Source organism: Emys orbicularis, chromosome 25, assembly GCF_028017835.1.
Source record: "Emys orbicularis isolate rEmyOrb1 chromosome 25, rEmyOrb1.hap1, whole genome shotgun sequence".
NCBI classification, from domain to species: domain Eukaryota; kingdom Metazoa; phylum Chordata; order Testudines; family Emydidae; genus Emys; species Emys orbicularis.
This window is the reverse complement of record NC_088707.1, coordinates 3,664,187-3,690,391: the sequence shown is the minus strand read 5'-3', so window position 1 is coordinate 3,690,391 and position 26,205 is coordinate 3,664,187. Positions and strand designations below refer to the sequence as shown.

The following is a 26,205-nucleotide window of genomic DNA, read 5'->3' as shown; positions in this document are numbered from 1 at the left end:
TTTGGCCTCTCTGCTGAGGCTTCCAGCAAGGAGGTGGAGTGGTGGTGGGGTTTTGTGATATGGAGCCACACCTGCTAGGATCAGACAGTAACAACTTCCCACCCAAGCTGGGCCAGAGTAGAAGCAGTGACCTAGGTCTGAGGGTCTCTGTAATCCACCACCAGCCCCCTGAATTCTGCAGTGCTATTGGTAAGAGTTGGCCATTAAGTCCCATGACCCATATGCTGTACTCAAGAGATGCCATTGAAATCAACAACTGTTAGGTGCCTAAATAGTTTTGAGGATCTGGGCCCTAGTCTGTTTTCTTGCCTCTGGAGGTTACTAGTCCAGCTAATCCCGCCTCACTACACCTTATTGTGCTCCTCCCAGTCTGTGTTTTAAGTACACACACGGGTTTGGCTGCCCAACGCAGCGTCGTCAAGGGGCACCTTTGTTTTTGTCCAGGAACCGGTTTTTGCTTTGGCTGGCATCGGAACTGCTCACAGCAAGGACACTGTTGGTCAGGAGCAGCGTCTTGAGTGAAGCCAGCAATACCCTCATTCCACCAATTGACTTTTCACAAGGAAATAAATAAAGCTGCCAAGATGCAGTGTCCTGGCACCTGTCCCACTGTGGACAAGGGCCGGTTTCATGTTATTAACAAATTCAATCTGCATTCTCCAGTCAACGCAAGCCTGTTTCTTTTCCTGATCCCTTCCCGCGGGAAGGTGGCAGACTTGTAAGGGCTTGTTCTCGGCTGATCCAATAAGGAATGCAGTGGACTACCCACGTCTCTGGGCTGGAAATTCTGGCTCAGAGGAGGCTGGCTACCATATGGTACTGCCACTTAGGGCACATGGATTTGGGGGCAGAGATGAAGTGATTTCTCCAAGGTCATGCTGAATACAGATTTCCTTACTCCCAGTCCTCTAGCCAGAGAACCACACAGACTCCAATGACCTCCGTGGGTTGCCTGCCTCACTAGCAATGGCTACCAGCAAATGAACTGAAAGTCAGGTGATGTGCAATCCCTATCCATCTCTTTCCGAGCGCCTGTGCTCACCCCACAGCCTCAAGGGCCCGTTTCTCCTCTCAGTTACGCTTGCTTTGCAGCAAAGCAACTCCACTAACTTACGTAGTTACTCATGATTTGCCCCAGCGTAAGCAAGACGGGCCTGAGGAGTTTGAGGCGAAGTGCTGAGGCTCCAAAGGGAGAACGGAGGCTGATTAAAGCCTTGGACCATTTCTAGACAGATAGTTGTCCATTCTCCCAGTCCTCTGCCTCCCCCGGCTGCTGCTTGGACCTCAGGACAAGCTCCTGGTCCCGTGCTCAGATCACAGCTTGTCCCAGTCAGTTGAGAAAGTTGAAAATCAAGGCGGACAGCCCTGATCAGGAGAAGGGGGGCCATCCGCAGCACGGAGAGCTGGCCCCAGCTCACAGTCACGTTCTATTATCGGGGGGAGGGGAGGTGTCCTAGGGCTCCTATCTCCATGAGCCAAGCAGGAACCAGGATGCTGGCACCTCCGCAGATTCCTTAGCCTGAAGAGATTCTGCCCTATGCCAGCGTCTGCCTGCGCTGCGCCCATCCCCACAGGGAGCCCCTTACATGAGACCCTTCCTAGCGAAAGGGCAGTGAGAGGGGGGTGCCATCCGTCCCCATGTAGGGGTGTCCTCCCCCCACAAACAGGGGCTCTCTCTCCCCCCACAAATGGGGCTTCCCCCCATGAAGGGGTGTCCTCCCCCCAACAGGGGTTCCTCCTCCCCACATAGGGGTGTCCTCCCCCCACAAACAGGGGCTCTCTCTCCCCCCACAAATGGGGCTCCCCCATGAAGGGGTGTCCTCCCCCCACAAACAGGGGCTCTCTCTCCCCCCACAAATGGGCTCCCCCCATGAAGGGGTGTCCTCCCCCCACAAACAGTGGCTCCCCCTCCCCATGAAGGGGTGTCCTCCCCCCACAAACAGGGGCTCCCCTGCTTTGGCTGTACAATGCCCAGCAGCCCGGCTCCAGTCCCCCTCTCCCCGCGATGGTTTCTCCCCCGCCCCGATCCCGGATGGTCTCTCCCCCAAGCAGGCAGGGAGAGTCCCGATCTCTTCCGGGGTCAGGGGTCACGCCGACGCCATGTGAAAGCGCCCTATGGGTAGCGCGGGGCGCGGAAGCTGCCTGTCCCGAGCCGGGATTTGCTTCCGGCCTGAAGCTGACACCGGCGCAGGGAGAGAGCCGCGGGAGGCGGTTGGGGCCATGAGCAGGTACCGATGGGGCTGTCTCGGCCCCGGACCCCCGGGGTCCGCCCGCCCTGAGACCCCGGGCTCTGGCGTCGGGCTCCCCGCATTCGTCTGTCCCGACCTCCCCCGCGTCCGTCCGTCTGTCTGTCTGTCCCGACCCCCGCGTCCGTCCGTCTGTCTGTCTGTCCCGCCCCCCCGCGTCCGTCTGTCTGTCCCGACCCCCGCGTCCGTCCGTCTGTCCGTCCGTCCCGGCCTCCCCCCGTCCGTCTGTCCCGACCCCCGCGTCCGTCCTTCTGTCTGTCCCGCCCCCCCCCCCCGCCGCGTCCGTCCGTCCGTCCCGGCCTCCCCCCGTCCGTCTGTCCCGCCCCCCCGCGTCCGTCTGTCTATCCTGCCCCCCCCCCCCCGCGTCGCGTCTGTCTGTCCTAGGAGCCCTTATTCCCCTCCCCCGCCCCAGCTTGGTGTGTCTGTCCTCGTACCCCCATGTCTGTGCCTTTATCTCCCCCCTCCCCCCCGGCCATTGGTGTCTGTCTGTCCGTCCCCCTCGCCATGTTCGGGGGGGGGGTCAGGGCTCAGGCTTTCCCCGCTCCTGGGTTGTGCCCCCTGCTCTGACCCAGGAGGGGCCGGGGCTGCAGGCTGTGATCTGTGCCAGGCCTGGGGAGCTGGGGGCTCGGTCTGACTCTAATGGAGCCGCCCCACTTTAGGGGGATGCCCGAGGGTCAGCTCTTTCTGTTCAGCGCCGTGTCCGAGGGGCCCAGCTGACCCCTTTGCGTGGCCCTGTGGTGACGCTTTGGCGGTCATTGGTGTGTTGTCCTCATTGTGCACGATGTGCCTGTTAGCCCCATGGAAAGGCAGCTGGTTTGGAGGGGAGAAATACGAGAGCACTGATTCCCACAAATCCTCTGGAGGTGACACATGTAACAGTGTTCAAGGCTGGGGGTCAGGACTCCTGACTGGGCAAGTCCCATCCTCTCTCTGTACTCCAGTTTCTTTGTGTGTGTGTGTTTAAGTAAAAATGATACTAGCTTCCATTTGTAAATTGCTTTGAGGTCTACAGGGGAAAGAAGTGGTCTCTGTGTATCACTTCTCCTACTCATCCACAGGACAGCGCCATCCATATAAGAGAGATTTCTCTCATCGGCCACTGCCAATACACCACCTTCATATTCTCTCTGTCCTGGTGGTCCCGAAAAGTCTTTGAGAAACGCTGGTCCCTTGGTACCAGCTATCCTAGTGTGATGGCTTACCTGTGGGCTCAGATTCTGGATTTTTCTCCCATTAATCACCCAAGTGTTTGCAAATCTTTATTTCAAAACTTTATCATTATCCTGATTCTTGGTAGTGTTAAAAATTCCCAAGTTTCTAATAATTTTAGATTAAAAAAAACAACACTTAAAATGTACTTTTCGTGGGTTTTTTTTTTTTTTTTTTAGTTTTTATGAATGTTTCTCACAGTTCTGCAAATAAACACTTAAGCAGACGGATTATGAAAATGTTCACTCTTTCCAGTCAGTCTTTGAGTCACTTCCACTTCTAATGTTTTCCGTTCTACAGGAGAATGTATTAGGTTTCTATTGGAATTTTTTAAAACTTATGGAATTTAAAATCTGAGCCAGGTTTGACCCTTTTACATTTTTGTACTAGCAGGAAATTAAAAAAAAAACAAACCCCTCAATAATTATTACTCTTATTATTGGGATTGCGGTAGAGCTTGAGGCCATGTTCAGGATTGGAGTCTCATTGTGCTGAGTGTTGTATAATTTAAATTGTTAAGCTGTTAAAACAGGAGCTGTTTCTTATTCTGTTTGTCTAGTATAATAGGGCTCCAATCTATCTAGATACTTCCTTGGCCGTCATCCCATGGTATCTGAGTGCATCGCAATTATTAATGTATTTTATCTTTGCAACACCACTGTGAGGGAGGGTAATATTATTCCCACAGGGAAGGTTCATTGATTTGCCCAAGATTACATACGAAGTCGGGAGCTAAACAGGGATTTGAACACAGATCTCCAGAGTCCAAATCCAGTCTCTTATCCCTTAGATCAGTGGTTCCCGAACTTTAACAACCTGTGAACCCCTTTCACTAAAATGTCAAGTCTCGCAAACCCCCTCCTAAAAATGAATATTTCCAGAGATTTTCTCCTTTACCGGAGTATAAATTATAAAAGTAGTGATCGTGGAAATATAAAATTTGTTTTTATGACATGCTTATTACACAATATTTATTATTTATCATTACAGTATTTTTATTACATTATGAAAATGGCAACACACTTCCCAGATCTCACTTTCGTAGCTTGTATCAAGGCGCCTATGTTTCATCAAGGAGTATCAGATGTGAAACAGCATGAAGGTATTTAAGAAGCCAACTCAAAGAATTCCTCCTACACAAGCAGTCAGGTCTTGAGCAGTCCATGCAAACAACACACGTTACAACAAAGCTTAAACTTGTTCTTCATAATAATTTTAAAAACAATACTAGCTGCCTATTTAATTTTAAAAACAGCAAAAACTTTCCACCTCCCTTTCCATTTCTTATAAGGAGTCTTGAAGTTTAAATCTCCTCAATGTGATAGATATGCTTTCTTTGATCTGCTTAGCTCTTGGAAGTCCAGGGGCTCCGGGCTGCTGGCCCCAGGCTGCTCGGGGTTCCTAGGGACAGCTCTGGCCGCCACTAGGGAACTTTTTCCCGAGAACCCCCTATAACATTTTGTGAACCCCCAGGGGTTCACGAACCCCAGTTTGGGAACCACTGCCTTAGATCATCCTTCTGTATTGGTTGGGGCCTCTAGATGCGACAGGATTACAAAGAAGAAATAATACTAACGTAGTTAAGAGTAAGTAAAGTCCCTGCCCCAAAGTGCCTATAGTCTGGCTAAACAAAACAGATGAAGGGCCTGGGGAAAGGGTTGCAACATGCTAAAGCAGGGGAGGGCAAACTTCTTGGCCTGAGGGCCACATCGGGGTATGGAAATTGTATGGCGGGCCATGAATGCTCACAAAATTGGAGGTAGGGGTGCAGGAGGGAGTGAGGGCTCTGGGGTGGGGCCAGAAATGAGGAGTTCAGGGTACGGGAGGGGGCTCTGGGTTGGGGTGCAGCGGGGGGGTGAGGGTTCAGGGTGGGCTGGGGATGAGGGATTTGGGAAGCAGGAGGGGGCTCCAGGCTGGGATTGAGGGGTTTGGAGGGCAGGAGGGGGATCAGGGCAGGGGTGTGAGGGGTCTGGCTGGGGCTGTGGGCTCTGGGTGCAAGAGGGGGCTCTGGGCTGGGACCAATGGGTTCAGAGGGCAGGAGGGGGATCAAGGATGGGGCAGGCTGTTGGAGCCTGGGGGTGATGGTGGTGGTGAGGGCTCTGGCTGGGGATGGTGCTAGGGATGAGGGGCTTGGGGCACAAGAGGGGGCTCTGGGCTGGGATTGAGGGATTTGAAGGGTGGGAGGGGGATCAGGTCTGTGGCAGGGGATTAGGGTATTGGGGAGGCTCAGGTGTGCAGGCTCCGGGCGGCACTTATCGCAAGTAGCTCCCGGAAGCATGTCCCCCCTCCAGCTACGAGGTGCGGCCAAGCGGCTCTGCACACTGCCCCGTCCGCAGGCGCCACCCCTGCAGCTCCCATTGGCCAGGAACCGTGGCCAATGGGAGCTGTGGGGGCGGCGCCTGTGGATGGGGCAGCGCACAGAGTGGCCTGGCCATGCCTGCACCTACTACATAGGAGCCGGAGGGGGGTCATGCTGGCTGCTTCCTGAGAGCCACGCGGAGCGGGGCAAGCCCCAGACCCCACACCCCACTCCCTGGCTGGAGCACGGGAGCAGTGCAAGCCCCAGACCCCGCTCCCCAGCAGGAGTTGAGGGCCGGATTAAATGGTCTGATGGGCCGCTTGTGGCCTGCGGGCCGTAGTTTGCCCACCCCGTGCTAAAGATAGGTAGATCCAATGAGTAAAATCACACTTGATCATATTTCACATTAGTCATTGATTAATAGATAAAACTGAGAGCAAATAAGGGACACCAGTTGTCTAGAAGAGTAGCAGTGCTATGGTTTAGTGTTCTCGCTGTAAATCTTGATTGGCAATGGAATTTGATGTTTGGGTGAGGGAGAAACTGATGATTACCAATGATTTTCTGATTTAAATCAAATCCTTCCAAAGCTGCTTTATGCACTAATTCGCCAAGGGCACCATTACATTTAAGTGGCTTAAAACTATCTGATCTGTTTTTTTGGCAATAGTGATAATAAACAGGCGAGTCAACCTAGCAGTGAGGAGAGGAGAGAGCGCTCTGTAGACAGTAAACATTTATTAGAAGCATTCAGAGACAGAGAGATGTCGAGCTAAAAGCTGTAGCAATGTTTCCTAATGCCACCTTGTGCTTCCATCCAAAGACCTCAAGGTGCTATTATAAATATTAACTAGTTAAGCCTCTCAACCCTTGCTGGGAAGTGGTATCTTCTCCTGCCTGCAGATGGGGAAACTAATGCATAGAGAGATGAAGTGATTTGCTTAAAGTCATGCCAAATCACTGATAGAGCTGGGATCAGAACTCAGTTCCTGACTTGCAGACCCCCGCTCTATCTCTTTAACAACACTTACCAGAAGGAATAAGGGAAGAACATCCCTAGAGCTTGCTGTGACTTCCAGTGTCGATAAAGCTATGTGGTAGTCATTCATCTGTAACATGTAACATGAAAGGCTGGTGCTTATATAGTAGTGAAATATTCTATTTTTAGAGGCTTGTGTTGCAAAACATATTGAGACCCTGAACTATGCAGGGAAATGAGTGATCCAAACACTGCCTTTGCTGGGCAGCTTATCAGAATTAAGTCTTTGTTTTTGTTTTTTCTTGGTGCTATTTTTTTTGAAGTCTAAATACTACTATTGTTTCTCTTTTCTGGGGGTAGGAGGGCATTTCACAGGGATCTGACTATGTTTACACCAGGAGAATGACTCATGGTAGGAAATGTTTATCCCATTAATCAATGCAATATTGTCCTTAATGAGGACGTTGTGATTAACCCTAACTTGTCCTGTCTCCATTAGCTACTAAGTCATGTTTAAAAACTTGTTAGTTAACATGTTTTCCAACATGATGTGTAGTCATCATCTCAGAGCCTTTATGATTCTCCACTTTCCTGTTCTTGCATTGTAGCTGCCCTTACTTTTCAAGCTAAGGACAAGGCTAGAAGGCAGGACTTTCAGGGGTCTGCCTGTCCAACCTGCCCGGTAGTGTCCCTGCTTTCCAATACTGCTTTCCCCCCACAACCAACCTCTGCTGATATACCTCGCCCCTTCTACTTCAGCCCTGGGATCCCTGCACAGCAGAAGTGTTGGATATGTCTGCTTTTGCCATTGCTGCTAATGATTTTTCACTGGGTGCTGCTACGAGTATTGTCCAAACTTGGGGGCTGTAAAACTTTATGGCGTGAGAAAAATGCTGCTGTGTGTCTTGGAGCGCTGCATTGATCTGAAAGCGCATACAATGCGGCATGCTTCTTGTTGGTCTGCTTGAAAGCAAAGATTCAAAGGTGTGCTTTGGCCCTGGCAGCAGCTGCATGAGCAAACAAAGTGACCTAACTTTGCGAAGACTGTTGCAACTCTCCCCGCCCTACAGTAATGCTGGTTACAGTCTAGAAGAACTTTGTACTGATCAGTGTGAAGTTCCTCATGTATTTATAAATCTGAATCTTTCTAAGCGTTTGTGTCACATGGATCATCATCCGATCTGAGCACCTAGGGAAAGGTGATCACACAGCCATAAATGACGCAAGCGAGAGGGGATTTTGTAACTTTAAATAAATCTCCGGTTAAAAGTACAGTGAAATCCGATCAGTCTCTTTACACTGTGTACTTTATTATTGATTCACTGCTATTGAGTGCATGAAACTTCGTAGACAAATACATCCACAGTTCCCTGTTCTGAGCAGCATACAAACTGAACCCAAGCCCTTGAGTGAATAAGTGGTCTCTTGGTAAAATTAATGGCAGATTAAATTTAGATGAAATAAAAGGAAATGCTACTTCGCATGGAATGTAATCGGCCTGTGGCAGTCACAATTCCAGGAAGCTAGTGGCAAACTGGATTTTATCCACGACTCCATAGTAACATCTGAAGTGCTAATGTGGGGCCTGAGGGGGTCATGACAGTTCTCCACCCATGAGCCCCTTAATGCTAGGAGTAGTTTGTGGATATGAGGTGAATTTTATTTCCTTTAAAAGCATCCGATATTGGTCACTGCCGGAGGCCAGAAACTTAATGGAGTAATGGCCTAATAGCAAATCTTATGTTTCCTAAACCTACTTTCAGATAAACTTGATCGGTTGCATGTTTAATTCTAATCTTGAGGCCCTGAGAGTCTCCTCATTAAGGTCGGTCTCTAAACTCAAGCTGGCAGCTGCTGGTGATCGTTAATAAAAACAGTGATTAATTACATCAGACCTTGAGATTTCATCGCACAGTCGTGAGACCTTGAGTTGCCAGTCTGCACGCTGGAGGTTCGCAGCTGATCTGCAGTGGCATGGAAATCAGCCTTCCTGAATATTTAGGCAGGGTGTTTTTTCTGCTGACTTGTAGGTGCAGGGATGGGAGGGAAGTGGTCGTGTCAGACGGTAAACTCCAGGGGAGCTGGGGAGGAGGGAAGGGAAGAAGCGTAAACCCCCCCGGACTCAAAGTTGCTATGATCAGAGAGCACAATGGAGTTGGTGTGAATCAGAGGCTCGAACAATTAAGTTGCCACTGAAGTGTTCTGAAAATTGTTTTGATAGTGTGAAGGGCTAATGAGGCGGCTGCACTGGGGGGGTGTTCGCTCGAATGGTGGAGACTGCAAATTGGATGCAGACAGGCTACTGTAGTTTTGAATAAAGAAGGAACCTAGGTATGGCTGCATAGTGTGATCCTGATTTTTCTATAGGTTTCAAGGGATGTTGGAAAAATGGGGTGAGCCACAAGGCTTTGGGTGGAGGGCTCTTTTGATCCCCTAGTCGCAGAGCACGGTTGAGAGGTGCCGTCCGTCTTTATAGTGGCTCTCTGCAGTTAGCACGGCCCTTTTAAAGCCAGTTGCCATTCTTTGCCCGGCTCTGGATGGCCTCGGGCACACACAACAGTGACCTAGCCAGAATGCAGTAAATCGGGGTGGCACTCCCGAGGCAGGAGGGGGCTGCCCTAAGTGCTGGCAGGGATGGTGAGTCACACAGCATGCGCTGTGCAGATTGTTCTGCCCCTGGGAAAGGAGAGGGATCAGTCCGTCAGGATCAGTAGGCTGCATGGCTCAGAGAACACAGGGCTTTGGGGGACGGCTCTTGTGGGCAGTGAGATTAAATGCCAGAAAACGGTTCTTTGCAGGGTTACCCCATCATTCTGCTAGATCCGTGATACTCCGACTGAGCCTCGCGGCCGCAGGTGGCTCTTTAATGTGTCTCCTCTTTGCAGCACATATTAAAACCCCCGTGTGATTTAATTATTAACCAGTCAGGATGCTTTTACTATGCTGTTAACCAAGTGTAGTTGCTAAAATAATCATACTTGGTCAGTCATTTTGCTGCGAGAAAATATACAATATATATAAATAGTAAATAATGAATTCACACAGCTGTGGCTCTTTTGGGTAATGTTGATCATTAATTTGGCTCCTGACCCACTGAGGTCTGAGTATCCGTGTGCTGCATGGTCCTGAATGAGAACACGGGCTCGAACCCCCCACTCAGATGTCTGCGTTTGGATCCAAATTGCAGTTTGGGTTCAGTTTCCTAACGTACCCGGGCCCGCTGCTGACCCAGGACTGTTAGGAAGACTGCTGATGCCTTGTCAGTTTCGATTGGTAGCAGGAGGAAGTTGGGGTGTGAAGGAAGGAGAGGAGGCTGGCCTGTCCTTCTGCAGTGCTGCTGTTGAGTCACCGCCGTGTGACTGAGTAACCCCAAGTGCATTGCTTTAAAACAGCCCTCTGACCAAGAGTGAATTCTCGAGTTGAGAATCCCTTGTCTGGTCTTCCTGGTGTCTAGCGAAAGACGCTCCAGAGATAAAGTGGCTTAAAGTTCACTGCTCTCCTGCTTGTGGGGGAGGACGCACATTAACCTCTTCTTGTAACGCCAAATACTTGATGACTGTTAAGTCACATGGCTGTAATGCCCCGCTGGGAGCATCTGGTTCAGTGATGGAACATCTCACTGGGTAGGGGAAGGAGAGTCGCCAGTGGAAACCGAGCCTCATGGTAAGGAGTGTGTCGTCGCTAGAACTCTGACAGCAATTCCTCGGATCTCTGGGATTGTGACTGCTGCCGGAGGGGGTGGGGTTGGAGAAACAAGGGGCCTGTCTACATCCGGGTCTGAGCAAAGATCTTAACTGGGAAGGGGGAAATGAAGCCCATCAAACAAATCCCCCTTTGATTAGTGTCAGGCCTGCTCCATGAGGAGGCTTCACCCTGTTCCTGTGGGGGAGCAAGAGCAGGGAATAAGGACTCGAAGAGTTGAGCATTGTACAGTCAAATACACAGTCTGGATCAGTTGGGACGTGATGGGGTTGGAATTGTGCAGCATGAAGTGGGGAGGCGGGGTCCTCAATCCCTGAGTAGCCATCCCTGCTCTGCGGGGACTAAGGAGTCTCGTTTGACTCCCAAAGAAGATGCATGTCCCTGGGTCAGAGCTGGCTGCAAAACCAAGCTTTGGGTGTCTGAAAGGAAACCGTATGAGCTCTTCCTTGTTCCTTCTCGTGGGGTGGGGTAGGGTGGGGGGTAGTGGCAGTTTGTGGGGATCTGCCCTTCAGGGGAAGGGAAGAGCTGTTTCTGCAGGGGAGCACTCAGGTGGGGTACCGAAAACCACCTGGGGTTAAATCCAGCACAGGCGCACTCCTCCACCGGTGCTGCTGGTATGTGGCCTTCTTGCCCTTTGGTCCCACCCAGGCAGGGCTTTCATGAGATGAACCAGGATCAAGGGGTCTGAGGCACTGGCCCTTCAGCAGCATTGTGGCCTGGAGCATGAAACAGGATCACTGCTTCCCCTTCAAATTCAGAGGTCAGGCTGCCAGCTGTGGCGGAGGATTTAGGCATAGACTGGATGGCATCGCTCTGTAGGAAGGATTCTGCTACAGAAAGAAGCTGTCTTTGCAATGGGCAATCAGCTATGCCGTGGGAGAGCACCTTTTGAGCAAGAAGGATTGGAGGTGCCCCATGGAAAGCATGTGCTTGGATTCCTAAGGGAAGCAGAGGTGAGAGGACACCAAAATAATATTGTGTGGGGCACCAATATACTTATGCCCAGCCCTGCTCCCAGCTCACACTTTTAATAGGGATGCTCTTCGGGGAGGCGGGGGGGGAAGGATTTCTGTGTTGCACTTCTACAAACATCTCCGCAACTGTTTCCCCCCCAGGCGTGGAGCACCCTTCTTCAACTAGTTCACAAGCCCACCTCTTCAAGTAACAATCCCGCTGCTAATAGCGGAGTTCATAAAGGATTTTGAGAGGCTTTTTCTATGGATAAGCCCCCACCCAAAGCTTGTGTTAAAAGTAAAACTTTGTATTATCAGAATGGAGTCAAGAACCAGATTTAAATTTTTATTAGAGAATATTTAAAAATAAACGGTACAGAAGATTTGAAGAGTCAGTTGTCGATCATTGGGGGAACATACAGAGTATGGGGGGGATGTTGTTATGTCGGGGTTGGCAGCACACATAATACATACAGACTGTGATGTCTCCAATGGGGGGGTAAGCGGTGGGCGAGATCAAGACACAGTTGGTAAGCGGTGAGGGTCAATCATCCACATAGGGGGTACAAATAGTCATGGGTACAAGTAGGTGGGCTGGGTAATGGTGATGGGGCGACCCTCACGTGGTGGGATTCAGTTAGGTTGGGTAGGTTCGGGGTTCAGGGGAAAAGGCCCAGCGGGGGGGGGGGGGGTTAATATACTACCTTGCTACTTTGCTATTCACTTTTCTCCTCCCTCCCTCCAGCCTTGTCTTTGTTCTGTCACTTTACAATGTTAGCTCTTTGGGACAGGCCCTAGCACAGGGGATGGCAACCTTTCAGAAGTGGTGTGCCGAGCCTTCATTTATTCACTCTAATTTAAGGTTTCGCGTGCCAGTAATACATTTTAACGTTTTTAGAAGGTCTCTTTCTATAAGTCTATAATATATGACTAAACTATTGTTGTATGTAAAGTAAATAAGGTTTTTAAAATGTTTAAGAAGCTTCATTTAAAATTAAATTAAAATGCAAAGCCCCCGGACCGGTGGCCAGGACCCGGGCAGTGTTAGTGCCACTGAAAATCAGCTTGCGTGCCGCCTTTGGCACGCGTGCCATAGGTTGCCTACCCTTGCCCTAGCATTTTGTGGAAGCTACCAGAAACAAATACATAATATGACCCAGGTGGTAACCTTCAGAAGCATTGGTACAGATGCTAATTTGTCCTGGAAGACTTTAAAGAGAAGCTGCAAAAGTTTGCTTTCAAAATCACGCCCCAAATTTTATAAGATTCCAGCACCAGGGGAAAGTGTATTCAGTAGATAATCTGTACCTGCCTTCTGGGGTGTTGAACATTAATTAACATTTGTAAAGTGGTGTGTAAGTGCTAATTATTGTTATGATCAAAAATGTAATTGCTGTGTGTTAACAAAATTACCTCTCTGCGATCCTGAGAGAGAGAGAGAGAGAGATCTGAGCTGTCGATGCTATGTCACTCTGGCAAAGAAACAGAGAAATCTGCAATGTGGATTTCTCCCCTTTATTAGGGAGTACAGTGGTGGTTACATTTAAAAACGTGTCTATTCTCTAGGGAATCCAGGACTTTTTTTTTTTTTTTTTTTTTTTTAACTTCTTGTAAATCCTCTGTAGTTCATCTCTTTGAAAGGATCCAAGTCTAATAATCTCTTGAGGCAGTTTGTCTTCTGATACAGTATTTGGTGTAAAATCTGCAACTATCAAAGGAGGTGACTTGAGAATTAGTTGTTAAAGCCATTTTATGAGCTGAGAAGACACGTCAGTAATAGGAAGTCTAGGGAGTGAGAGGCAAAGAGTCTTCTTACTGCAAGACATGTAATTAACATGCAAACGTGCTAATGGGAAGCTTATTACTTAAATCAGCAGAAGCCAGGCAGTCCAAGTGGATGTTGACAGGGTCGGCCTGAAGTGTCTCTATGTGCAGTGCATAGGATATGACCTAACCACACAAGTCCCTGCAGTGTTTTGACACAGGTGTCCCTTTTGGGTCATAACATCTGTGTGTGTTAGCACGTCAGGCCTTGTAGGACAGATCTGCGTGAAAGGCAGTGTGTTGTTTGCATTTGGTGTTCTCTTCACCTTTATCTGATACTTGAAAAGTCTGTTGACAAGTTCAGATTCTTGGCCCTACTCGCAGCTGACTAAAGGGAGGGGCTGGCGAGATCCCAGAGTAGTGTGGACAGGTGCTATGTGAGTGTCTCTCAACCCTGACCTGCAGCGCTGTCTGCTCTTCCAGGCTTGGACCTCTCAAACAGATGAACAGCCACTGCCAATCTCACTGAATCCTGAGGTGTCTTTATGAGGTGAATATTGATCTGCTGCTGGCTAGGGTGAGGCACGTCCCCTTTCACTTGCAATGTAACTACTGTCTTTGAGTTCTTGGCATCTCTAGATGATAGTTGGCACTGAGTAGTACCATACAAACACCAAGTAATGCTTGCAATACAGCTGTGTGAGGTAGTTTATATCTGTACAAGGTGCACAATACCTATCTCAGCTTCCCTAAGTGACTCACCCAGGGCCACACAGTCAGTGGCGGAGCTGGGTTTTTATTATCGGTATGCAGTAGCACCGAGAAGCCCTAGTCGTGGACTGGAACCCCGTTGTGCTAAGCACTGTACAGACACAGAACAAAGAAGGGTCTGTCCCAAGGAGCTTACCATTTAAGTATGAGATGAGAAACAACAGGTGGCTGGAGACAGAAGCAGGAGCCCAAGGAGACAATAAGACAGTACTGATTGGAAGGACAGGCAGTGGTCTCCGCTTATGGAGGGATTTGCAGGAGGATAGTGAAGTAGGTTTGTGGATGCTGCCAGTGAGGGGCAGCATGGGGGAAAGCAAGAAGGCACTTGTTTGAAAATCTAACAAGTGGGCAATAGAGGCTGCTGTTGGCCCATCGGAGGTAGGAGTCAATATCTCGATCAGAGAATGGAAGATGATGTGATAAGTCATTAAAGGCCTTGAAAATTAAGACAAGTACTTCATGTTTGATGCAGGAGCCTCCTGTCTCCCAAATTCCTGCTCAAATCACTAGAAACACTTCCTCATCAGAGAGGACAAAGTTGGTTAGTGAATTATCCCAGTGTACGGCCCGTGCTTGAAACACGAACTCTGAGGAGTAAGAAAAAAACCCAACTCTCCTCCTTAAAGATGTTAATAATGTTACCGCTGCTTTTTGAATCAGAAAAGTTTCAATGGGACATTCTAGCTTCCTGGTGCCTTTTCTGAGTCTTCTCATTGCCCATGGAATTTCTCAAGGCAGCCAGTGCTGTTTCTCTTCTCTCTGCTGCTCTTTCTCAAGCCCTGTCTTGCCTGGAAGTCGAGCATCACCCCCTGAGCAGCACCATAAAACCAAGTGTCTCTCTCCCCTGGATTGAGCTGACATCCTGCTACAAAAAGAGAGACTTCAGAGAATATATAAATATGTAATGGAGCACTCGGATGCTCCATAATTAATCTTTCACACAGAAGAGAGCTTGTGTAAAAAAAACAACAACAACCCTCTGGTGTGCTGCTGTTCCCTCTCCAAACGCCATCCCTGTCTAATGGGACAGGCCTGTGTTGGGAGCACCCAGAAAAGAAATGCATCACATCAGACCTTCTAATGAGAGTCTAAGCTCACTTGCTTATCAGAATTCTGCAGTACCGTAACCTGTGCTTATCCCTGGGCTTTGGAATTCATCTCTTTAGAATTGCTTGGAAACAAAAAGTCATCTTTCCCTCAGGTCTGTTTCTAGCTGGGTTCAATGCAAAATTCGACTTGGTCTTTGTACATCGAAGGGCAAGTGGACTATCGCTAGTTTTCTCTCACGTGTTCTTAATCAGCTTGTTGGTCTCGCAGCAGGTCAAGTCTTCAAAAAAAAAAAAAAAAAAAATCCACGAAGTAACGAGGTCTCTTTTGGTTTTCTCTAGAAAGGCAGTGAGCTATTTTAGACAGAGCATGGTGTGGGAACCAGGAATTTCTGAACTCTTAGTCCTGGTTGCGTGTGATCTTGGGCAAGTTACTTCCCACCCCATATCCCCAGCTGTAAAAAAGGGGGTACCGCTATTTATGTATCTGGCTGGGGGGGCGGCGGCTGTGAGGAATTGATGGATGATTTCAAAGTACTTGGAAGTTGCAGAGGACTGTAAGTGCAAAGTGTTGTTCGAGCTGAGAACACGATGACACTCTAACGTAGAGAACGGGGCACTGTGTACGTGTCAATATATTATTTAGCACTCACAGATGTCTTAACTTTTTTCAGTTAGAGACTCTTCCCCATCACTCGTAGCAGTGGAAGGGCTTGTTATTACTGTTTATATAAAGTGACATCTCTCTTCTAAAGTGCTGCTATTGTCAGAAACGTGACTGTAAAAATGACTTGTAGGGCTCCGTGTTTATTCCCTCTCTGGCCCTTCCTGTCCTACAATGATCCACACAGCTGGGGAACGTGGTGGAGCACCATCAGTGTTAGAACATGGCGGCTTCTTGCATATATGGACAGAAAAAAACACATTTGAACCATGTTAAGATACCTGTCACAGTTACTGTGCAAACTGCACCTCTGAGCCGTCCTGGTCTCATCAGGTGCACCCGCTCGCCGGCCTTGAGCCGTCACCCGGCTCGGGGTGGTATCACCTGGCTCTCCCACTCTCAGACCAGGCTCTGGATTGCAGGCCCATGGTACTAACTGTGATGGCCTCAGAATATCACACTTAGGGCATGTCTATCCTAGAAACTCTCCACTGCCAGGAGCCCGGCTGCCCCCCGAGCTCCCAGCTCCCCGCTGCCAGGAGCCCGGCTGGGAGCGGGGAGCCTGTGGGGAGCGGGGAGCCGGGTGGGCATAGCCCGGCTGGGAGCGGGGAGCCTGTGGGGAGCGGGGAGCCGGGTGGGCATAGCCCGGCTGGGAGCGGGGAGCCTGTGGGGAGCGGGGAGCCGGGTGGGCATAGCCCGGCTGGGAGCGGGGAGCCTGTGGGGAGCGGGGAGCCGGGTGGGCATAGCCCGGCTGGGAGCGGGGAGCCTGTGGGGAGCAGGGAGCCGGGTGGGCGTAGCCCGGCTGAGAGCGGGGAGCCATGAAATTGACAAGAATGACAGGCAACAGCTGATATAAGTAACCCACAGTGTCTACACAGACAGGGCGTCGCCCTAACGACACCAACATAAGCCCTACGCATCTTGTGGCAGTGGAGTTATTCTATCGGTGCAGCAGGGCACTTACATCGGCGGGAGCAAGGCTCTAGTGTGGACGCTGACATAATTAGGTCGACGTAAGCAGCGACCTAACTCTGTAGTGTAGACCAAGTCGTAGGCTCAGGCCCTACAGTCTTTTCCCTCCGCAAGCAATGACTGTGGTTAATGCGGTGACCAGAAAGCCGCCTTGTGGCAAAAAGTAAATTAGAACAAAAGCATTTGAGAGAAAACATTGTGTCCAAGTCTACCCCGAGGCTGGCTATTCCCTGGAAGTGGGAGGGCCCAGCTGCTTCAGACTCCCTCTCCGTCCTCTCTCTGGCAGCCTGTCTCCATACATAGCTGTTGACAAGTGACTCCCCTTAAAATGGACTTTAAAACTCTTTTCTCTTGCTCTCCAGGCTCCTAGCTTGGGCAAAACCAGACTTGCAGCTTCCTTGGAGACAGGCTCTTTGAAGCTAACAGCTTGCCCCTCTGTCTTGTGCCTGCGCACTGGGGTGTTCTTATCTAGATCTATTGCATTGCTTTCTGTCTGCTCTTCCCCCAGCTCCCTATCAAGCTGGAGCATTACAGTCACACAGGACATTCTAAAAACCCACTGTAGGACGAGAGTGACGATCTCACTGACCAGTCATATCCAGCATTCATGAATTGCTGCACCTCAGTATTTTTTAGGAAGCAGGATGCCGGTACCTGCCAAGGTTAAACCCAGTTCTTTACATGATTGCAACATGGCATTTTCCTGTTGACCACAGAGAAGGAAAAAAATGATCAAGTGCAACAGGTCACAAGTGCATTTAAACCAGGTGTTGTAGGGCAGCCTAATGCCTTCTTGCTCTGCTTACAGGTCTGTTCTAAATGCCCAGCACCGCCAGCTTTCTCTGGGTGTGAAAATGCAGCTGTTCTCTCTGCTGCAGTCAGAGCTTGGCTGTCGGTAGTCAATACAGGAGGCAGAATAAAATCCACCTCACTTTGCCGTTCTAACCGGAGTTCTGAAAAAAGCGTCTGTGTAGTCAGCAGCTCTGACTCAGGCGCACAGGGAGCGGCTCCGCTACGCGACTGAAACACGGGCCACGCTTCTGTCAATGGCGCAAAGTAACGTGAATATCCAAGAGCCGTGTGGAACGGTTAGTCCTTGGGGACCATCCATCCCCACTAGACTGACTTGTTCCACCACAGCTGGGTGGCTTGGGATTGTTCCTGGAATCCTATATTAAAGGACCCCTTGCCCATCGCTCTGCCTCTGCAAAAACATCTCATGCGCGTCTTTCCCCAAGGCCATGCCACCCTGATCGCGTCGGTGGCAAAGGCTAAGATTCTGCGGTCAAAGAAGCAAGCAGGCCAGCTTTCTGGGCTGGCAAAGCGTGCTCTGGAGCAGGAGAGCATGGTCAGATTTAGTTTGGAGTGAAATTGCACTTGGTGACCACCGGGACTCTCTTTCAACCAGACCCTTCTGTGGCACATCCTCACTCCCCTGAAGCGAGTGTGAATGTGGGGCGTGGCAGAAAGCTGAGGGAGGCAAAAGAGGTTCCTGCGCATGTTGACAGGCTCGAGGACAAGTGTGAAACGGGGCAGGATGCTTCCTGCTGATGACACGAGCTCTCATAAACCAAAGAGCAAAGTTGGCCTCCCTTACCGGTATTGCTTTAGCTGGGGGAATTAATTCTGTTGAATTCGGGGTGGGGGTGATTTTCAGAGGTGAAGAAGGCAGTGAGGCAGCTGGCTCCCATTTGCCCTTGATCATCTCTGTGGGCTGAATATATTGGAGGGGTCAGTCTCCTAGCTTGGGATCCTTTGGGGCTGCAAGGCAGTTAATAAGAATTGTCTCAGCTAGTAAAGCAAACCAAGCATCCCCTTAAGTGTCTAAAGGTCTCCTCCATCTTCCCCGCAGGTGATACGGTGACGAACTCACAGATGCTGCCCCGATCGCTGCCGGACGTCGTTGTTTCAGCCGAGGATGAACAAGCCCAGAGACTTGCAGCATGACCTGGAGCGGAGCCTCCCAGCCATTGCGTCCATGAGCACCTCCCTCTCACAGAGCCAGGGCTTCTCCCCGCACTATTACTTCCCCCCGGAGAAGAGGAAAGCCATCTCGGACGTCAGGAGGACTTTCTGCCTCTTTGTCACCTTTGACCTGCTGTTTGTCTCTCTGCTGTGGATAATTGAGCTGAATGTGAGTCCTGGGCCCTTTCTGGTGGGGAAGCAGTGAATGATTCTCTCCTGTTGGTTTTGGCAGGGCCGCCCAGAGGATTCAGGGTGCCTGGGGAAAAGCAATTTCGGGGGCCCCTTCCATAAGTTGCAATACTATAGAATACTGTATTCTCGTGGGGGGCCCCTGCGGGGCCCAGGGCCTGGGGCAAATTGCCCCACTTGCCCCCCCCCCTCTGGGCAGCCCTGGGTTTTGGGATGCCATCACCCCATTCTAAAACCCTGGGGCCAGGTCCTCAGCTGATTTCCAGGGCACTGCACCACTTCACACCAGTTGAGGATCTGGCCCATAAAGCTGTTACAAACAGAGATCCTCATCCATTCCCTGGGCTCGGCACTGGGCACACGGTGACTGTGACAGGATCCTCAGGCTACAGCCTGGGACTGTGGGACCGCTGGGCCCCCTGAACTCTCTCCAGCCTGGGTTGCCTTTCACAATGCCTTGCTAGTGACCAGCATCAACCCCTCCAGGCGCTGGGATCACTCAGCACAACTGCACGTGGAGACCCAACACCCAGCTAGATTGCATGAATGCTCCCAGAGCCACTCATGAATCGCACAGGAAAAGGCACCAGCCAAATCCTCCCAGCCTTGCACCTCAGGAATATACCGTCCTGCACTGCTCAAGATGAGCAGTGCAAATTTATTAATTGGTTCACCACTTCATCAATGGAAAGTGGAGATACACCAGCCTTCGCAAAACCTGAGCAGGTTTGCCACACACTTCATACAAACTCACTGGTAAAGATAAACAGTAAAACAAATTTGACTACAAAAGATAGATTTTAAGTGATAGGCAAAAAGTCAGAGTCAGTTACCAAAAGAAAAGAAAATATAAGCACACAGTCTAACCCCTCAACCCTATTAGACTGGGTAACATCTAGATGAAGCAGTTTTTCTCACCCACTGGATACTGCAGTTCATAGTATACAGATTTCACCCTTAAAGTCTGGGCCAGTCTCCTCTGCTTAAGTCTTCTCAGTGTCCTTGTTGCTTGCAGCATGGGTGGGGGCAGGAGAAAGGCGAATCATGGGCCTGCTCTGTTGTATTTTATACCCTCAGTCCCACGTGCTTGGGGAACGCACAAGTCCAGGCATGTCTGGGGGGCATTGCTGGGTCTCCAGGCAAGGTTGAGCAATTCCCCTGGTGTGGTCTCGTGCAGGTGAGTCATTGAATTGTAGTTCCCTTGCTGGACAATGGCTGGTGATGGGTTGTTTGACACCCCGCTCGGGTGTGGGTCACTTTCCCTGCTGTTGCCTCTGGGGAGCTAATATCTGGCTGATTCCCCCAACTTACAGCATGTTTTAGTGACACCTATACATGGCTTATATGCTTTATATGCAAGATCACAATTGTATATAAATGAGGAACATGGGGGTTACAGGGTGCTCCCCCAAGGGACAGAATGTCACAGTGACCTTGCTTGTGATATTAATAAGTGGTCAGAAAAGCAGCATCTCAACAGCCTGGTGCCTCCATCCCAGCTGGAAACGAGTCTGTTTTGAGATCCTGTGGATACCTGCATTGCTCAGTCTGAGCAGCGGGTCTGTTCTGACCAACCTCCTCTACTGTGTCCCCCTTAGTAAAGGGGAACTGATGGACTTTTTGCTGGCCACTGCCTGTGTCTCGGGTTGTGTTGTTCCCTGCCCTCTGCCAGGTGATGGTGTTGTCACATTTTGCAGGAAGAGACTTCTTGCTCACACATTTGCGATTGGGCTTTGAAGCTGCATGTGCTGCTGTTCTAGCCTGTTCTGGTAGGAACAGAAGGGAGATGATCAGAGATGCATCTCCAGTTCTACGTGCAGCCCTCACCGGTCTGGCCTTATTTATTATGACTGGATCCCTGAGGACATATCAGCTATTATCTTCATGTCCTGTTTACCTCGTTCAGAGTCTGCACGTAACCATTTATCTCAGTCTGCAGTTCAGTTCACGCTACCCCCCAGAAATGATGTGAGTAGTACTGAGGGTCTGTCTAGGAACCACAGCAGCAAGGAAATTAACAGCCAGTGTCCCACTAGGGCCAATGGGTTACAGTAGAAACCCCTTGTGGTTTCCTGTCCTCTTGTGAATCCCCTTGATCCTGTGGGATTGCCCTCCTCCGGGGCTGGTGGGAAGGGTCTCTTGTATTTCGATTTGCAACGTGACTCATGGAAATAAAACTAGTGTCCAAGCTACCAAATTATATTTCATGCTCCCGTTTTGCTCACAACTATGTTAGCTCGTGAGTTGCCCTGAACTGAGTCTAACTGGTTGTGACGGGTTGGATCACAGAAACCCCCTTGGGAGCTGCCACCCAATGTGCAAAGACTACCCCTGCTTCTGTTTTCCCTGCCAGCTCAGGACTCCAGCACCCTGTCTTGCTGAGCCAGACACTCCAGTCTGCTCTAACAAAGACTCAGGGTCTGAATCACTTGTCCCAAAGCTGCAAGTTTACCTGAAAACAGCTCTCAGTAGTGTGCTTGTCTTTAGCACTCAGATGCCCAACTCCCAATGGGGTCTAAACCCAGATAAATCCGTTTTACCCTGCATAAAGTTTATGCAGGGCAAACTCATAAATTGTTCGCCCTCTATAACACTGATAGAGAGATATGCACAGTTGTTTGCTCCCCCAGGTATTAATACATACTCTGAGTAAATTACTAAATAAAAAGTGGTTTTATTAAATACAGACAGTAGGATTTAAGTGGTTCAAAGTAGTAACAGACAGAACAAAGTAAATCACAAGCAAAATAAAATAAAATGCGCAAATCTATGCCTAATCAAACTGAATACAGATAATCTCACCCTCAGAGATGCTTCAGTAAGCTTTTTCTCAGACTAGACACCTTCCAGGCCTGGGCACAATTCTTTCCCCTGGTACAGCTCTTGTTCCAGCTCAGGTGATAGCTAGGGGATTCTTCATGATGGCTTCTCTCTTGTGGGTGGAGACCCCCCTCCTATGCAAAGTCCAGCTCCAAGATGGAGTTTTGGAGTCACCTGGGCAAGTCACATGCCCCTGCATGACTCAGTCTTTACAGGCCGACGCCATTGTCCACATGGTATCTTGCATGTCTCCAGGAAGACTTCTCATGTGGATTGGAGCATTCCAAGATGCATTGTTCCCCAAGTGTTTCCTGATCAGGTACTTAACCTGGCGAATTCATTCCTAAAGAAGCTGACCAAATGCCTCACAAAGCTTACTTAGAAATCAAGCAAGCATACAGCCCATATTCTTAACCTCAATTAGAAAATGATATATATATATGTACAAATAGGATGAATAGATATAGTAGACCATAACCTTTATGGAGATATGTTACATGGCACAGGCAGCACAAAACATATTTCAGTTATGTCATACATACATTTATAAACACCCCCCCATAAAGCCTTATGGGGTACACTGTCACACTGGTAACCTATGGGCCTTGACCCAGAAGCTGTATGTTTGGAAATGTTAAGAAGGCTCATTTGCACTGCTGTGAAAATGGCCAGGTTTGTGCAGTGACTCATGCTTCTAAAACACTCAAACGCTCGCTTGTTGCAATATTGGCAACTCCTTCAGTTCTCATTAAGTGCACCAGTCACCTGCAAACTTGAATTGTCCAAGCGCATCCATTTCTGAGTTAAAGGGACTCCCCAAACAGTCTCTTTTGTTTGTTCAGGGCAGCGATGTTTGTTTAAACTTTCATTTTTTCCCAATAAATTTAGCCCAAAGCCCTCATCCCTTCCCTCCGGGGGTGAGATCTCTTGTCAAATTCAGTCGTGGAATGAATTTTTAAGCTGCAGCTCTGTGAAACCTGCTGGATTGCCAGCCCTGGAGACTGAACTCCTCTCGCCACAGAACAGATACAGCATGACGGCAGCAGTGCAGAACCACTGCTCTCCTCCGATGTGCCCCAGCCCTGATCTATAGGGAATGCTTTTTGATGGCTGCCTAGTCAGTCCTTGGCCTCTCCTCCAGCAAACGGGTACGCGTTACAGCAGCGGCTTTTAGGATACGAATGGCTGTCCGCTATGGACGAAGACCCACCGACTGGTTTCTCATAGACCATGAAACAGCTGTCAGATTGTAACAACTTCCAGTCCAGTTGGGCTGTATTCCACCCAATAGCCTGAAGGTGAAAGGCTGGTTCCAATTACCTGAACCATCTAGTCCCTCATAAGCCACAGTTCCAAGCCTCTAAAAATAGGATTTGTGGTACAAAAATCCCACTGGCAGGCCCTTAACTATGCTCTGAAGCGGAGTCATTTTGACACAATAGATGCTAGACCATTAATAGCATTCCTATACAGAATGAATAGGCTTCCTTTTTTCCTGTCTGCCTCGAGCCACAGCACATTTAGCTGGGAGTTGACTGAATGCCTGTTAAGAGAGAGCGTCCGAGAACAGATCTGAAGTAGTCTTGAAGAGATCTTGTATGGAATAACTTGTAAAAGAAAAGGAATATTTATGTAGACAACATTCTGTGGAAGCAACATCAATCATACAACCTTCCGAGTTCTTTCTTAGTCAATGGTCCTTTAAGAAAACCAGTTATTTTTTTCAATTCCATTCAGAGCACACTTCCAATAACTGGATCTGAAAATAAAATGTTTGTTTGAAATCCTACAAGTCAAAGTGGCTGCGTATTCCGTGGGTGTGGGATTGCAAGGGGTCCTTGGTTAGCATCAGGAACCAAGTGGAAAAAAGACACAAAAGCAGTTTTCTTAAGGAAGCTATTTTTCAGTGTCTGAGATTATTTTTAAATCAGTGGGTGTTTTTTCAATACTTTCTAGTACTCAAGCACTTTCTTAATGCATTTACATGCTGCTTCTGCTCTGTGTTACTTGGGTGTGAAACAGACAGTGAAATGGAAGTGAAGTGGAGTGTTGCATACATTCATGGCTAAACGTTTGCTGATGAGTCCACTGATGCATTCAGCAGACAACCCTGATACCTAACTTGAGCTGACTAATGTTTAAACAGAACTGTCTGATTTTTATCCTCTTTAGTTTATCTCTGCACTCAACATCTCTCTGTTTCCATTCTCTCTAACCCTCAGACCAACAATGGCATTCAGAAGAACTTGGAGAGCGAAATCATTGAGTACCGGTTTAAAACCTCATTCTTTGATATATTTGTAAGTATGCTAAACAGCCAAAGGGAAAGACATTTCTCTCTAAGATAGCGGCAAGGTGGCTTAACGGCTAGGGCACTGGACTGGAATTCAGAAGCCCTGGTTTCTGTGCCTAGCTCTGCATTGACCTGCTGAGGGACCTTGGGCCGTTCGTTCCCCTCCCACCTCTTGTCTTGACCATTTAGATAGTCCGTGCCCTGAAGATCTTACTGTGTCTTGCTGTGTCTGTGCGGCACCCTGCATGTTCAGTTTGGCATGAGTGTAATGGAAATAGTAATGACTCTCTCCTTATCTGTGCCTTTTTTGTTTTTTAAAGGTCTTGGCTTTTTTCCGGTTTTCTGTGTTACTTCTGGGCTATGCACTCTTAAAACTGCGCCACTGGTGGGTCATCGCGGTAAGGAATCCATTTCCTGTTGTTGATGTATAGGACTTTTTCTCTCTAAACTGAAGCTGGCATGTAGATTTGTGTAACTGTCTTCCCTTTTCCAGTTCACTACACTGGTGTCCAGTGTCTTCCTCATCGTGAAGGTCATCCTCTCTGAGGTCAGTTGCTCTCAAGGGCTCTAATGGGAGATTTTGTTTTGTCTCATGCTGTGACTTCCCAGCTTGTGTAAACGCCCTGTGGCTTTCTTTTCCTCCCCCAGCTGCTAGCCAAGGGGGCTTTTGGGTACTTACTTCCCATCGTCTCTTTCGTTATCGCCTGGCTAGAAACTTGGTTCCTGGATTTTAAAGTCCTATCTCAGGAGGCGGAAGAGGAACGATGTAAGTCACTTTCCTTCTTTGCGGCTGGAGCAAACAAACCGGCTGGGGCTTTGGCAGCAGCTTGTCACCCGGTGGTGTGTGGGAAGGGGAACCAGGATTAGAAGTTCTCTCCAGGCAGGTTGTGGAGATCAGTTGCCTCGGCTGACTTGGTTATGGTATAGAAATGCCTTCCCAGGGAGACAATCCCAGCTGCTAAAAGGACCCTTACCGTAAAGGAGAGCGGCAGAATGAGAACCAGTGGTTGGAAGTTTAAAGTCGGGCCAATTCAAATTAGAAATAAGGCCTTAACATTTAACAGTGAGGGTCATTAGCCACTGGCACAATCTCCCAAGGGGAGAGTTGGATTCTCCATCTCTTGAAGTCAAGACCGTGCGCCCTTCTGGAAGAGATGCTTCAGCCAACCCCCTGTTGTTGGGATCAGCACAGGGGAGACTGGCTGAAATTCTCCAGCCTGGGCTATATAGGAGTTCAGGCTGGATGATCGAATGGGCCCTTCTGGCCTCAAACGCTAGGACTTTTTCCAAGGTGCTGAGCACCCACAGGTCCCATGGACGCGAGTGGGAGTGGAGGGTGCTGACCCTGACTGAAAATCAGGTCCACGTGCTCAGCCCAGGGTCCCACTCTGACCTGTAGCTCTCCAAAGGAGCTTCTCATCTCACTCTTGTCTTCCAAACGGGTAGAGTGTGTGTGTGTGTGTGGGGGGGGGGGGGAATGGCGTCTAAACCAGGAAGAATTTGTCGAGTGAGACTTGATCACAAATGCATCGATGGGCTGGGAAAAACCAGAGGACGTTTGGGTCTTGTGAGGAGGTTTTAAGATGAAAAATGAGCAAGTGTTTAATGCCTCTATTGGATTAAGAGTGTGTTCTGGATTGCTTCGAGGGAAAGCTCTTATTTAATTAGGCGCTTAATCACCTTTGGATTTGACAGGCAAAAGAGTTCATTGATCTCCATGCAGATAAAGTGCTGTGTCTCAAATGAAAAGTGAGGGAACAGGGATTGAAAGCTCCTTCTAGGCTGGGCTGTGGGTCCCAGTACAGAGCTGTGTTCCAAGCGTTAGTTAACTGGGGTAGCTTAACCTGGATGAATGTTAGGAGTAAACTCTGGCTTCTGTATATATTTACACTTTGTGTCTCTTGGTTCCCTAGGGTACTTGGCAGCGCAGGCCGCAGCCTCCCGGGGCCCTCTGCTCTATTCCGGAGCCCTCTCTGACGGGCAGTTCTATTCCCCTCCGGAGTCCTTTGCAGGTGACGAATGTTTTTGCCTCTTCTTGGCATGCGGTGACCTTTGTATGTGGGTTGAGTTGCTTTCTCAGCTTGTTCCGCTTGCAGGATCCCCTAGGTTTCCTTTTCCCTGTTATTGCCTCTCGAAGTTCCTCGCTGAGCTGTGCCTAATTAGACCGACCTTTTGAGCATTGTTACAGCACAGTGCTGCGAACTCCCCTTTGCTTCCAGTGTCGGGGGAAGGTTATGTTGCGTAGCTGCTTTTGTGCCCAGCTGTGGGGTCGGAAAGCGATTGTCAGGAGGTGGAGAAGTAGCCACTTACTTTGCATTTGATGCCTGACTTTC

At 49.3% G+C, this 26,205-nt stretch overlaps 1 protein-coding gene across 1 annotated transcript in view; it reads left to right on the top strand.

Moving 5' to 3' along the window:
• Positions 1–2,151: 2,151 nt before the first annotated feature.
• Positions 2,152–26,205, top strand: part of STARD3 (StAR related lipid transfer domain containing 3) — a 33,008-nt gene continuing 8,954 nt past the window's right edge. Inside the window, exons 1-7 of the mRNA XM_065422569.1 lie at positions 2,152–2,228; positions 18,458–18,739; positions 23,802–23,879; positions 24,193–24,270; positions 24,366–24,419; positions 24,521–24,638; positions 25,786–25,884. Coding sequence (XP_065278641.1) covers positions 18,524–18,739; positions 23,802–23,879; positions 24,193–24,270; positions 24,366–24,419; positions 24,521–24,638; positions 25,786–25,884 — 643 coding nt within the window. The 5' untranslated portion in view covers positions 2,152–2,228; positions 18,458–18,523. The remainder of the gene's footprint in view (positions 2,229–18,457; positions 18,740–23,801; positions 23,880–24,192; positions 24,271–24,365; positions 24,420–24,520; positions 24,639–25,785; positions 25,885–26,205) is intronic.